The 15,404-nt window shown below is 42.5% G+C and overlaps 1 protein-coding gene across 1 annotated transcript in view; it reads left to right on the top strand.

Annotated features, from left to right (window-relative positions):
- The window catches only part of LOC141116637 (Fc receptor-like protein 3), a 30,141-nt gene extending 23,515 nt beyond the window's left edge, over positions 1–6,626 (top strand). Inside the window, exons 6-7 of the mRNA XM_073609029.1 lie at positions 4,987–5,268; positions 6,313–6,626. Coding sequence (XP_073465130.1) covers positions 4,987–5,268; positions 6,313–6,626 — 596 coding nt within the window. The remainder of the gene's footprint in view (positions 1–4,986; positions 5,269–6,312) is intronic.
- Positions 6,627–15,404: the final 8,778 nt, after the last annotated feature.

Here is a 15,404-nt window from a genome sequence, read left to right as displayed (position 1 = left end):
TGGCTGACGCCCCTCTCCTTATTACAGTGGAGACAGGGCACATAAGGGTGCAAAGCCTCTCTCCTGCTTGTCCATGTCCTGGATGGCAGCCGGAGAGGGTCAGATGGAGGTCCCCAAGCCCCCCCTCTCCTTCAAGGACATGCAGGAGTGGGCACTCCTTTGGATTCGGGAACCTAAATCCCACCACAAACCTAGGTAGCCTTAATACCAGGCAGGTAGTCTATCCCCGTCTGGGAAAGGTCATCATAGCATTAGAAAGATGTTCTTGACCTACCTCTGCTTACATGGATCTGTGTAATTGATTTCTGCTTTCAAAGTATGTTGAGGGCAAAGTTCATTGTATGCATCCTCATAATTTGTTATGTTTGTTGTTATAAATAAAGATTATATAAAACAATTAAAATAAAATACCACCAAAAGAAAGCTCTATTTGAGTGAAAAAAATGATACAAATGTCAGGACAGGAAGGGGGTAAAAGTGCCCAGTAGGCAAGTGGTTAAAGGAAGAGGATCCACATGAAAACCTGAAAATCACAATGTAGAATACCATACCACCATCTAAAGTGTAATAGACACCATGTAAAACTATAAAAGCACCTTATATTTTTTCCCAGTAGAAAAGTAGGCCTTATGTTATGTGACCCATAACAAAACATAACCACCAAGTATTTCTTTCAAAGATGCTTATAGCAGTTATTTATATCATCTACTCATTGGGAACAAGAGAGTAATGTAATAATTTGTCTTACAATATTTTAACCAGTCTAACAATAATGGTGGTTATTCACATGTGTATTCTCACAAAAAAGAAATTCTGATCACAAATTCTTGAACCAATCTAAGGTGGGCCAAACTTTCTCACAAGGATGGGGGGACATCAGGCATTTTCCATCATCTCAAATTAGAACCGGATATATGTATGGAATAGCTTTGTTGTACATTAAAGTATACTTTGGGGGAGATTTACTAAAGCTGGTGCACACAGAATCTGGTGCAGTTGTGCATTGTAACCAATCAGCTTCCAGGTTTTATTGTCAAAGCTTAACTGAGCAAGCTGAAGTTAGAAGCTGATTGGTTACTATGCACAACTGCACCAGATTTTTTGTGCGCTGGTTTTAGTAAATCTCCCCCTTTGTGTACAGACTGACAGCAAAAATACCAATGTCTGTAGAGCAGGGTTTCTCAACCAAGGTTCTATGGAACTCTAGGCTCCCTCTAGAGCAGGGGTATTGAATTAAAATCCATGGAGGTCCAGTCAGTAAAAATTTTTTCCTGCAGTGGTCCGAATAGCATATTTGATTTATAATAGCCCCTCCACGCATTGGCAAATGCAGCATGTTTTCATGAGTGCCAAACTGCATGTTGCTGCAGTTGCGGCACCATTTAAAATAGGGTCAGGGACTTCATTTTTCTGTGTTTCTGTATGTAAGGCAGCCCATTGAAATGAATGGGCTGCCTACAGGCACAGCGCAGATTGCAATGATGTAAACGTAATCCCAGATCCCTTCACATCACAATCCCATTAATACATCAGCATTCTCAGTCCCCATTTATATCATCCCTCTCCTCCTTCACATTCCTGTCCTGGCTCCTCTTCATATCACCCCTGTATTCCTTTTACATTCCAGTCCTCTTTAATACAGTAACAACCCCCCTCACAATTCTGCCTTCAGCCCCACCTTCATATCACTCCCAGTCCCCATCACTGGTGGCCCGTCCATTAGGGGCACTGCCCCCCTATCCAGGCATGCGACCCCCTAATCTACATGTGGAACGCCAGCCACATGGATTCCGATGTTTTTTTTCTGTAGCATGTGATTAAGGCCAGAGGCTCTAATAGGTTTCAAAAAAGGGTGGGCTTGGGGCACAGTGCACTGTGCCCTGAGCCCACCCCGTTGTGTGAAAATAGTGAATTAATATTTGCTATTGTCACACGGATCCTCCTCCCAGCCAATCAGGAAGCGGGTCTTGAGACCCGTCACCCAATTGGCTGAAAGGACAGGCTATCCTATTGGACACCTAAGAGGAGGAGACGCACGTTTGAAGCCACCTTGATGCAAAGGAGGAGAAGATGCGATGGAAGCCACCGCCAACCGCCCGTAGGAGCACTGCCCGTCCGTGACCTAGATGGGGTAAGTACAGGGCTGGATGACCGACAAGCTCAGCAGTGGCATAGTCGTCCCCCCTGTCCTACCTTACACAGGGCTGAGCACAGCAGACACAGCAGGTCTAGAGCTGACATCAGGAGGCAGGACAGTTCTGAATGGAGCAAAGGGGCTGCACAACTTTTTCTGTCAATCCGGTTGTGACTGGCTACTAGGAATGCTTAGCAACCAATCACCTGCTGCTTAATTTGAAAAGTTAACTTTGCAGCTCCGCCCTCGTCCAGAACTGTCTTGCCTCCCGATGATGAAAGCAGCCTGTGGGGATGTCAACAGTGGCGACAGCTAATGGGGGAAAGCTGGCTCCTAAATGCCAGGATCACGGCGGGCCGGGTGGAAAAGTGCCTTGGTCCAGGCGTGGCCCGCAGTCCGCCATTTAGTGATGCCCACTTTAGAGGTTGCTAGGGTTTCCTTGAGCAACAAGCAACTTCTTATTCTCAGATAAATTTCATTGACACCATTGATCTTTTCAGTTATTTGTAAAGGGATAATTCTTCCCAAGTGTAGGGAGCATTCTTCCTACTGACCATCACACTAATGTATCATGAGTTGCAGATATAGCACCCTGATATTTAGGCAGGGCTGATAGCAAATGTACCTGTAGGGTTCCACCCTAATTCTGGAATTGCTGCACTTCTCTCACTAGATGGCCGCGTATCTGGTGACATTAGATAAGACAAGGACATTGCAAGGACAGATTAGGAATAGATGGGGTATCTAAGCCAATGGGCAGGGATCTTCTTTGTTCCCTTGGACGTGTGTTGTGCTGCCCTGGGCTGCTAGGACAGAGCCCGGAGGAGAACCTGTCATGGTCAGAGGTAGAGGGGAAGCTGCTGTCACTAAGGGACCATCCACCTTATTACCAGGGACCACAGTGAGTAGCTGAAGCAAGTACCAGAGCAGCATTCTCGCCAACCAGGGATGGTGAAGAATTGGTAAACTTCAGCAGGTGTCAAACCAGGGACCCAGCCAGCGGAGGTGACGCTTGAGGAGTATCTTGGATGCCAAGCTAAGGACCCAGCAGTGAAGCGAGGGTGACGCTTGAGGAAGATACTGAGAGAGAAAGAAGATTGGAAGAGCTCAGGAGATCCAGTGGCAGTGGATCAGCAAGTCTAGTGAGATAGACTGGGAACTCAGTTGAGTGATGATCTGCAATAGAAGATTGTAGAGAAAGTAAAAAGTTAATTGTAACCTTTGTTAGAAACTGTTCAAGATCATTGCCATAGGAGACAGAATGTCTACACATGCAGATGTGGTGCCCGGCTGGTTTCCTTTCCCTGCATGGCTGTCTACTTATAGAAGTCTTGGAGTCTGCTAATTAACATTGCAACAACTAAAGGGTGCCCTGGCCCTAACCCTCTCTCCCACAGTTCTTTTTAAATCTCTTTGCATTCAAGAAGTGTCTGGTGCCCATGAATCTACCCTTCATTACACCCACCATGCCTCGTAATACACTCTACACAGAAGGATGTCAGCTGTCCCTAGTTCTGGAGGTCACTTTTAGTCATTTTAGGGTTTCCTGAGACTGGAAAGTTATTTTTTGCTGTGTGCTGTTGGGGAGATTTATTTCCTGTTGGGAAACATGGCAGGCAGAGGAAATCACTCCAAAGTGAGGGGAAATCCTGTTTGATAGTTGTTACCGAAACAGGTGTCCTCATTGGAAGACTTCCTTCATCTGCTGTTCTGTTGACCACTGTAACGTTTTGCTTTCTGTTCCTGTTACAATGGTCACCTAGGCAAATAAAGTGGCTGACTCTCCTTAGAGGGAACAAATAAAGTGTTGGCTTAGATACACTTTAATGCAATGTGTTCGCTAAGATGCACGTTCAAGAGTCTTTTAAAACTACAAATGCTTCCTGTTGACACCACCAATTGTAGAAGAGAATTCTACATCCTTACCGCCCTGACAGTGAAAAACCCCCTACGCAGCCTAAAGTTAAATCGCTTCTCCTCCAATCTCATTGTGTGGCCCCCGTTACACTTCCTGAGACTGAATCTTTTTCTTCCTACGCTGGGATCACCATTGAGATATTTGTATATCACTATCATATCTCCTCTCAAGTGTCTCTTTTACAGGGAGAATAAATTTAGTGCTTGTAGTCGTTCTTCGTAATTGAGGTCCTCCAGTCCCCTTATTAATTTTGTTTATTTTAATTCATTTTGTTGCCCTTTTCTGGACTCTCTCCAGTTCCAGCACATCCTTTCTAAAGAGATGGTGACCGGAACTGGACAGAATACTCCAGATGTGGCCAAACCAGAATTTTATAGTGGCAGGATTATCGTTTTATCTCTGGAGTAAATTCCCTTTTTTATGCATGCTAATATTCTGCTGGCTTTGCTTGCTGCAGCTTGAAACTGCATGCTATTGCTCAGTCTGTCTTCTACTAGGACCCCTAGATCTTTCTCCATCCTGAAATCCCCCAGAGATTCTCCCCCTAGTAAGTAACTTGCATTTATATTTTTAAGTCCCAAGTGCATTACTTTACATTTTTCAGTATTAAACCTCCTTTGCCATGTAGTTGTCCACCCCATTAATTTATTCAGGTCCTCTTGTAAAGTTTCGATATCCTGCTCTGAAGTTATTGCCCTGCTTATTTCTGTGTCATCAGCAAACACTGAGATTGAGCCATTTATCCCATTCTCTATGCATTTTCCTAGGCAAGATGCACAGCATGCCCAAATAATAAGTAAATATGCTTACCCCGTGCACATAAGTCATTTACACAAAAAAATAAAATAAAATTCTTAAAACCTTAACACATATGTAGGTGAAATTAACAGGTCATATTTTACGACTAATGTATTTTTGTTACTTTTATTTTCAGAGTCCTTCACTCAACCAGAGGTCATAATGACCCCAAATCAAATGACAGAAGGAGACAATATTACCCTGACCTGTCACACAGTATGTGGTCTGCTCATTCCCAAAACGGGTCTGGAATTTGCGTTTTACAGAGATGGACAAAAAATTCAGGAATTCAGTTTATCTAATCAGTATGGAGTCCAGTGTGCTGAGCCAAAGCATTCTGGGAATTATTCCTGTAAAGTGAGGTCTTCAACCAACAAACTAAGCAGGAGCAGTGAGGAGTTCTATATCCAGATGCAAGGTGAGCAAAACATGTCCCATTGTCTTGTCATAAAAGAGAAAAATAGATTTACTATTTACTATACTATCTATTTGTAAAATGTACCTTACATACTCCCTCCTAGCTAGTGCAGGTGGCTAGGTAAACTTAGTTTAGCTCCTCTGTAGTCAGTGGAGCAGGGGTTAATTGCTCTAGTCTGCTAAGTGTCTCACAGGCTGCTGATCTGATTACTTTCCCCCTGCATTATGAAGGATTCTAGAATTATAGTTGGAGGAAGAACAGATAGGCAGCTTGAATATTTATTGGGATCCAGCTAATCCCCGAGGAGGTATGTCCGGTAGGTGGTCATTAAAATAGTTTGAGACCAGGGGCAGAGTGTGGATCCTGGGTCCAGTTCTGCAGAGAGGAAACACCTCTCTGGGGCTCGCCCCTGAGGGCAGGCTGCTGGAGGCTTTGTTCAGGTGCCATTAAGGTCCCAGCTGGATGTTAAGCTGAGGCACCTATTCGCAAAGTCATCTGGGTCTTATTCTGGTTCTGGAGAGCTCACTGAAGAGTACCTGGTGGAAGCCGGGGAAATGGTGTCCAGCTGTCCTGTGGTAGAGTGAGTCTGTGTCTCCCTCACTGAGGAGTGCCCGGTGGATACCAGAAGGAGGCAACAGATGATCCGGTGGCATTGTGAGTAAATGACCTAAGTGCACAGTTCTCAGTTCTCTATAGGAAGTCATAGGCACCTCTCACCCAGTAAAGAGTTGTGTGGAACATTTGTACAGAGTGATAAGAAGAGAAGAGTCCTCAAGGAAGTCAGTTCAGCCAGTTCTGGGATATCCCATGCTGCCTTCACCCCATCCATGTTTATTGGGTGGGGTGAATCCATGTTTATGCAATAAAGCATAAAAAGACACCCCTAGACTGTTCTGTTCAAGCCAGTGAAATGGAGAAAATGCTGCATGCCTGGCATCATGGGAAAGGAATCAGTTATTACCAGCATCCCTTCTGGGGGTGCGCTACACTTCTGTATACTGAGCTTGTCTGATATGCTTACAGATATATTACTTTCCTATACAGAGCGCTTCTCTAAGCCGGAAATTGAGATGATCCTTGACGTTAGTAATCAAACGATCCTAACATGTAGTACAAATGTTTTGAGAGATGACGAGGAACTGCAGTTTGCTTTCTACAAGAATGGACAGAATATTCAAGAATTCAATTCATCTCAACGGTATCTAGTCCCATCAGCTCAGGTGGACAATTCTGGGAAGTATTATTGTGAAGTAAGAACTTTAACCAACAGTGTGAAAAAGAAGAGTGAGGAATTTACTATGGACAAACAAGGTGATCATCATAACTTATTTATAAACAGGGGACTCAATAACAGCTGACTATATACATGCTGTGCTATCCATCCAAAAAGCAAAAACATGCTTAGAGGTGCTAACACTCATAAATTATCTGATTGGCCAATTCTTTTAGGGGGGAGAAGAAGCTATGAACTGTTATTTGAAGCAGCACAACAAGCTGAATTTCTGTTAAAGGCTAAGTTCACCTTTGTTGACCTTTTTTTTTCTCTTTTTTTTTCCTAAATTCCAGCTCCCATATGTACCAATATAGCATTAATGTACTTATTTGCAAAAATAAAACAGCTTTCCATTTATTCTACACACGCTTACCTCTCATGACTTTAGGTCATGACACAGGAAGGAGTTGACCAGCTGAGGGAAGATGATGCCAGGTGTGTGCTAATGAGATCAGCTGGTCAACTCCTTCCTGTGTCATGACCTAAAGTCTGACCAGGAAGTAAGGTAGAAGTAATTGAGCAGTGTTTTTAAATAGCTATGAAAACAGTGAGATAAGCATGTGTAGAATACATGGTATATTGGTACATAGGGGAGCTGAAATTTAGGGGGAAAAAAAAGGTCAACAAAGGTGAAATTAGCCTTTAAGGCTCATCCCTTGCTGGGGTATATTGGTAAATTTGGGGTATATATATATATATATATATATACTGTATATATAATATATACACTACAATATATAGAATTTACAGAATATATATATAATATTACATACAGTTCCTTGCAAAAGTATTCACCCCCACCCCCCTTGGCATTTTTCATGTTTTGTTGCCTCACAACCTGAAATTAACAAGAATTGTTTGAGGATTTGCATCATTTAATTTACAGAACATTCCCACAACTTTGAAGATTTTTTTTTATTATTATTATTGTGAAGCAAACAACAAATAGGACAAAATAACAGAAAAAGTCCATGTGCATAACTATTCACCCCACTAAAGTCAATACTTTGTAGAGCCACCTTTTGCGGCTATCACAGCTACAAGTCGATTTGGATAAGTCTCTATGAGCTTGCCACATCTTACCACTGGGATTTTTGCCCATTCCTCCTTGCAAAACTGCTCCAGCTCCTTCAAGTTGGATGGTTTGCGCTTGTGAACAGCAATCTTTAAGTCTAACCACAGATTTTCTATTGGATTGAGGTCTGGGCTTTGACTAGGCCATTCCAACATATTTACATGTTTGCCCTAAATCACTCAATTGTTGCTTTAGCAGTGGGTTTGGGGTCATTGTCCTGCTGGAAGGTGAACCTCTGTCCTAGTCTCAAATTTCACACAGAGTGGTACAGGTTTTGCTCAAGAATATCCCTGTATTTAGCATCTTTCGCTCAACTCTGACCAGTTTCCCAGTCCCAACTGCTGAAAAACATCCCCACAGCATGATGCTGCCACCACCATGTTTCACTGTGGGGATGGTGTTCTTCGCGTGATGTGATGTGTTGGGTTTGCGCCAGACATAGCGTTTGCTTTGATGGCCAAAAAGTTCAATTTTAGTCTCATCAGACCAGATTACCTTCCTCCATACATTTTGGGAGTCTCCCACGTGCCTTTTCGCAAAACTCAAAACGTGCCATTTTGTTTTTTGCTGAAAGTAATGGCTTTCTTCTGGACACTCTGCCAAAAACCCCAACTCTATGGAGCGTACGGCTTATTGTCATCCTATGTACAGATACTCCAGTGTCTGCTGTGAAGATCTGCAGCTCCTCCAGGGTTACCTTAGGTCTCTGTGCTGCTTCTCTGATTAATGCCCTCCTTGCCCGGTCCATGAGTTTTGGTGTGCGGCCATCTCTTGGCAGGTTTGCTGTTGTGCCATGTTCTTTCAATTTGGTTATGACAGATTTGATGGTGCTCCTAGGGATCATAAAAGATTTGGATTTTTTTTATAACCTAACCCTGACTTGTACTTCTCAACAACATTGTCCCTTACTTGTTTGGAGAGTTCCTTGGTCTTCATGGCAGTGTTTGGTTAGTGGTGCCTCTTGCTTAGGTGTTGCAGCCTCTGGGGCCTTTCAAAAAGGTGTGTATATGTAATGACAGATCATGTGACACTTAATTTTGCACACAGGTGGACATCATTTCACTAATTATGTGACTTCTGAAGGTAATTGGTTGCACCAGAGCTTTTTAAGGGCTTCATAACAAAGGGGGTGAATAAATACGCACATGCCAATTATCAATTTTTTATTTCTGAAAAATAGTTTTATGTATATATTTTTCTAATGTTACTTCCCCAACTTAGACTATTGTGTTCTGATCCATCACATATAATTCAGATTAAAAAAACATTGAACTAAAGGCTGTAATGTAACAAAATAGGTTAAAAAAAAGCCAAGGGGGTTGAATACTTTTGCAAGGCACTGTATTTGCAAGAAAATCTGCCTAAGTTTAAGCCATGGGGGGGATCCTGCTTGAAATCTGTGAAACTGTGAAACCCTATTGAAGTGCACAAGGGGTGCATCTAGGTAAATTGTGTTAAATTTTAAGGTGAATAGGCAACCTATTGTCAAAAAAAGGACATGGAGAGTTGGACATTGCCATAGGGGCAACTTAAAAAACCAACCAAAAAAAAGTAATGTAAATATACTGTAGAGCAGGGGAAGGGTCCTTTTAAAGTGACTTCAAGAGTGACACAGAAAAAACACCAAGCCTTCCTATTACATGCTTGGGAGATGCCTTTAAGCAGTATGTGATGTTTTGGAACACTACGATTTTCACACTTGGCATTACTGACACCATATTTTGGCATCACATAGGCTTGACTTAAATACAGCATACAGCTACACTCCAGTCTAGTCTATTTCAACTTGAAAGAGGCTTTTAGATAGTTTTGGCTGCAACACACCATTTCTTTTTTTATCAAGCAATGATATGCCTTAATTGACCGGACTTCAGGCATGTGTTTGATAGAAGTTTTCTAGCATCAGTACATGAGCAACCAATAGAAGAAACAAGGCAGTTTTTTTTTGTAAACACTTTTTACAGTTTTCCATTGTTTATGCTTTTCATTTTTTTTTTTTTTACTTTTTGTTGTATTTATTATTTTTTCCTTATAAGCCTGTCCCTTCCCTGGTCAAGCAAACACAGGCAGGTATAGCAAGGCTGTATTGAAGAATTCATTCCAGTGGGTTACTGGGTATCACCTGTTGATCTGACCGGTAACATATTTCCTGTCTCAGAGCGCCCACGTTCAATCTACTATCAATGCATCTATGGAGAAGAACATAGACACCCTTGGAAAGCAGCATTGTCAACCTGTAGTGATGGTAGTGTTAGATGAACTAGTTGATTGCAATGAAATCTGCATATGTGATTAACAAATTAAATTCAAATGCCAGCTAATACTTTTTATACAGTTACAGAAAAAGTTTTTTTTTTTTTCCTTTTTTGGGATAAAGGTTTAAACTAAATAAGTAAACATTGACCACTGTAAGCACCTCTGCAAGTGGTAATAGCTTTACCCCAACTGCCCCTTTTACAAGACAGCTTGGCTTGTTGAAGGAAGTTGAAAAATAACAGACCTACTGGCCGTGACCATTGACCAAGAACATTTCAGGTGCTGCTCCAGGTCTCCATCCCAAACTCTGGTGACTCACACAAGAGAGCGTGCCAGGTGGGGAATGCCTGTCCCAGCTCTGTGCACACACAGGAGGCAAAGAAACTACAAACTGCCACACTCCAAGAAAGCCTGTGTCAGACAAATGAAAGTGGCTACAGCCCGACCCCATCCAGGAAACACCTTTGATGCATTTCACCCCACCCAAAGGGCTTAGTCTTACTGGCAGGATCAGGTAATAAAACTGTTACGGGGGGACTCAGAAAAAAAACATTACGTACTAATGCTATTGACAGACTGTGTATCATGTACCTGGTAGGAGACTGATTTGACGAGGTTGGCCTCCCTTGTATCTCCAGCCCAGGCCCCACTGGAGGTGGAACAGATGCTGCCGGGAGTCAGGAGGAACAAGAGTGCCGGCAGGTGTTGATACTAGAACTTGCAGGTGGAGATGCAGGCTTGAGAAATCAGGCAGGACATGAAGCCATGAGCAGATGTGAAGCATGCTGGAACAGCCGAGGCTAAAGGGGCACCCCGCATGTACTGCGGGTTCTGAAAGTGTGACGTATTGAAGTTCTCAGCAAGCTTTTTGCAGAAGCACACTGCGATGACTGGACCAGTGATGAAGGACAGCCAAAGCACACAGTCAGAAGCAGTATCAAGCCAAGTCAGAAGCAGGAGCGAGGTCACAGAAGTAGCCAAGGTCAGCAGCAGGCAGACAACGAAGTACAGAAGCATAGGTGGAAGCGTGGTCAGGGATGAAGCTAAGGTCAGAGACATGTGGGCAGAGGTACAAACAGAATCCAGGATCAGTAACAAGCCAGGTCATCAACGGAAGTCATATACAGGATACACTCAGGACACAGGAAAAGCTGAAAACCAGGCAGCACTGACAATGAGCAAGAGCATTCCTTAAATAGCCCATCTGGTCCCAGAAACTGTGGGCACACTGGCGTGTGCGCACATGCGCATTCATATGAGCAATAATATGCGCATGTCTATGTGCCAGTCGCTGTACTGCAATTCCTTTACACTGTGCCATGTATGTGATTTTTTATTTTGCCAATAATTCCAATTTTAGGGGAAATAATTGTATGTAGTATGCCCAATACATGGTTGCTACAGAGTGTACATGTTATCATAAGAGAGGAAAAAGCTCTATAAGAGCCATTTGTGAAATTCACCCTATGTACATTAGCTTACATTATTTTTTTATGCTTATACTGTTGTGGCCAGAAATTATTATTCCAGATTTGGTCATAAAGGGTAGAGCAATGGTCGATATAAGTCTAAGGCCAACCTACATACAATACTTTTATTTTTCAGTCAGCAAGTATTACAGTTTCTGATTTGTTGCCTATTTGGGAGATTTTCCCCTCACTTCCTGTCACACATAAACAACAACGCATTCAGATGAACTGTGAGTTACTAATTGGTATTCTTTATTTGAAAACTTTGGAGAGCTTAAAATTGTTTTCTTTTTTTTTTAATTCTTAGGTGAATATAATCCAGCAGTGATACAGAACATGATCCGCATAATACTGTCTGCATTTCTGTTGATAGTTGCTTTTCTTTTCATCTTTTTTCACATAAAATTTATCAAATCTCTTGAACCTGTAAAAAAAGGGTCCACGCCTCCAAGACACCAATGTGAAACCAATGACGGCTTACCACCTACTGAACTGTAAGATATCATCTACATACAATAATGACATCCTCTTGGATCACCAGTCTAATTAAAGAACAATGTTGAGCTACTCTTGAAACTGTGCTATGGGCATTGTCTGTACTTAAAATAAAATAAGAGGAGAAGGGTGAAAGCATGAACAAATGACAAAAGTTATGGCAATCTTTGTGTGAATATCATTGTGTCTGATGGCTTGCAATATATCTCATTTGTAGCTCTGACAGTCTCTTGTTTCAGCACAATAGGATGGAGAAGTATGCAACTAATAAGTTGGGTTCAGGCAAATATCAAGTATTTAAGCTGAATTCCAGGTATGCATATTTCTGCATAGTCACATTGGTCCAGCTTGGACCATTGTAACTATGCATGACCCAAACCCGAGGGAACTCCCTGGAAGCTGCCTAACTTTCTGGGAACATGCTGATCAACTGATCTGCCTCCTTATTAAGCAGAGGAGGTCACTTGCTCAGCATGGGCACCAGAATACTTTGCATTTTCCCAATGGATGCACAGCATTCTCTGGTTGGACAAGGTAGAGAGGTGGGGTAGTAACATTAGGATCTCCACCTCATCCAATTAGAGAATGATTTGCATTAATTGAGAAAATGCAGTGTTCTCTGAATGATGCCTGTGCCCAGTGAGCCACTTCCTGGATTCACAATGCAACACGACAACCACCCACTATGGGACCCAGAAACTAGCTGTTTTACCACGGCAACATGATAGTTTAAATTTTTTAGGTATTGTCAAGATGTGTAAAGAGAGATCACACAAACACTTATAACATTGACAGTAATTAAGTAATAACAGATAAAGATATTAAATGAAATATATTTAAAAATGTAACAAGAATACTTAGCTACAGATACAGTGGGGCAAAAAAGTATTTAGTCAGCCACCAATTGTGCAAGTTCTCCCACTTAAAAAGATGAGAGAGGCCTGTAATTGTCATCATAGGTATACCTCAACTATGAGAGACAAAATGTGGAAACAAATACAATCACATTGTCTGATTTGGAAAGAATTTATTTGCAAATTATGGTGGAAAATAAGTATTTTTTTATTTTGTCAATATTAAAAGTACATCTCAATACTTTGTTATATATCCTTTGTTGGCAATGACAGAGATGAAACGTTTTCTGTAAGTCTTCACAAGGTTGTCAAACACTTGCTGGTATGTTGGCCCACTCCTGCATGCAGATCTCCTCTAGAGCAGTGATGTTTTGGGGCTGTTGCTGGTCAACACGGACTTTCAACTCCCTCCAAAGGTTTTCTATGGGGTTGAGACCTGGAGACTGGCTAGGCCACTCCAGGACCTTGAAAAGCTTCTTACGAAGCCACTCCTTCATTGCCCGGGCAGTGTGTTTGAGATCAATGTCATGCTGAAAGACCCAGCCACGTTTCATCTTCAATGCCCTTGGTGATGGGAGGAGGTTTGCACTCAAAATCTCACGATACATGGCCCCATTCATTCTTTCATGTACACGGATGTACGGATGTACTCAGATAGATGTCCCCTGTTCCCTTTGCAGAGAAACAGCCCCAAAGCATGATGCTGCCACCCCCATGCTTCACAGTAGGTATGGTGTTCTTTGGTTTCAACTCAACATTCTCTCTCCTCTAAACATGACGAGTTGTGTTTCTACCAAACAGTTCTACTTTGGTTTCATCTGACCATATGACATTCTCCCAATCCTCTTCTGGATCATCCAAATGCTCTCTAGCAAACCTCAGATGGGCCCGGACATGTACTGGCTTAAGCAGGGGGGCACGTCTGGCACTGCAGGATCTGAGTCCCTGTCTATGTAGTGTGTTACTGATGGTAGCCTTTGTTAGGCTGGTCCCAGCTCTCTGCAGGTCATTCACTAGGTCCCCCCGTGTGGTTCTGGGATTTTTGCTCACCGTTCTTGAGATCATTTTGACCCCACGGGGTGAGATCTTGCGTGGAGCCCCAGATCGAGGGAGATTATCAGTGGTCTTCCATTTTCTAATTATTGCTCCCACAGTTGATTTCTTCACACCAAGCTGCTTGCCTATTGCAGATTCAGTCTTCCCAGCCTGGTGCAGGTCTACAATTTTGTTTCTGGTGTCCTTCGACAGCTCTTTGGTCTTCCCCATAGTGGAGTTTGGAGTGTGACTGTTTTAGGTTGTGGACAGGTGTCTTTTATACTGATAACAAGTTCAAACAGGTGCCATTAATACAGGTAATGAGTGGAGGACAGAGGAGCCTCTTAAAGAAGAAGATACAGGTCTGTGAGAGCCAGAAATCTTGCTTGTTTGTAGGGGACCAAATACTTATTTTCCACCATAATTTGCCAATAAATTCTTTCAAAAATCAGACAATGTGATTGTCTGGATTTGTTTCCACATTTTGTCTCTCATAGTTGAGGTATACCTATGATGACAATTACAGGCCTCTCTCATCTTTTTAAGTGGGAGAACTTGCACAATTGCTGGCTGACTAAATACTTTTTTGCCCCACTGTACATTTCACCAAGGAATCCCCCTTACGGCTTGGCATGATGATTCCAACCAAGCATGCATGAAGCAGCCCTGGGACAGGACTAGTTTATTCCAACTTTGGCTGTGGTTTATGCAGGACTAGTGGGTAAGTAATAACTAATTATAATTCTTGGAAAAGTAGTATTACCTTTTAAGGAAGATAGCACACATTCCTGAAGGGGCATGATCATTACATTCCTATAGTATGTTAAGGGGAGCACAACTCTTTGGGCACACCTCCATGGAAAAGTGGCTGCTATCCCCCTCTATTAATTTGCAGTGAGTGCATGGTCCTTTAAGAATTTTAGTGGTATCCCAGGTGGGCTATAAAAGCCAATGGGAACACCTGGGATTATTATGGGATGCTGGCCCAAAAGTATTTAAGGCAGCTGGATCCAGTTATGGTCCTCTTTGGACCTTCAAGCAAAAGGAGTACTTTTACATTATCTTATATTGCAATGAGGGATTTTTCTAGAACCAAGGATTGATGGCACAGTAAACACAACAATACATAATTGCTAAAAAAATATATCCCTTCTTTGTGTGAAAGTGAACCTGTATAATGCAAATCTAAAGTTAAAATGTAAAATATGATTAATTTCCACATTATATTTCAATAATTTCTAGTCTAGTTCTGTTATTCTGAATGATCCTGAAGCTTGCAGACCTACTTTGTGAAGTTCCCACACATTTACTTCTTTGAATTCTGTGGCATGCATTTACTATCCTTTCAGTAGGGACTGCTGTGTCACACATTTCACAGAGCCTGCCTTCTGAACTAGGTGCTGAGAGGAGGAGTTACAGGAGGCCGAGTCAGTACATGAATCACTGCTTGCAGGCAGCAATGTACCATGGGATCAGTGGTGGCCCGTGCATTGTGGGCGCACAGGTGCTGCCCCCCTATCCCTGCTGCCGCCCCCATTCATGCGCCCGGCCCCTTTCAGGACCCTGTGTGCATGGATTCCTATGGCGGGGGTATTTTTTTTTTAAGCAGCTGATTAGAGCCAGATGCCCTAATAGGCTTCAAAAAAGGGAGGGCTTGGGGCGCAGAAAGTGCGCCCTGA

The sequence above is a fragment of the Aquarana catesbeiana genome, linkage group LG13 (assembly GCF_042186555.1).
Source record: "Aquarana catesbeiana isolate 2022-GZ linkage group LG13, ASM4218655v1, whole genome shotgun sequence".
In the NCBI taxonomy this organism is placed as follows: domain Eukaryota; kingdom Metazoa; phylum Chordata; class Amphibia; order Anura; family Ranidae; genus Aquarana; species Aquarana catesbeiana.
Note: the sequence above shows the minus strand (reverse complement) of the source record. Positions and strands in the feature narration are given on the sequence as shown.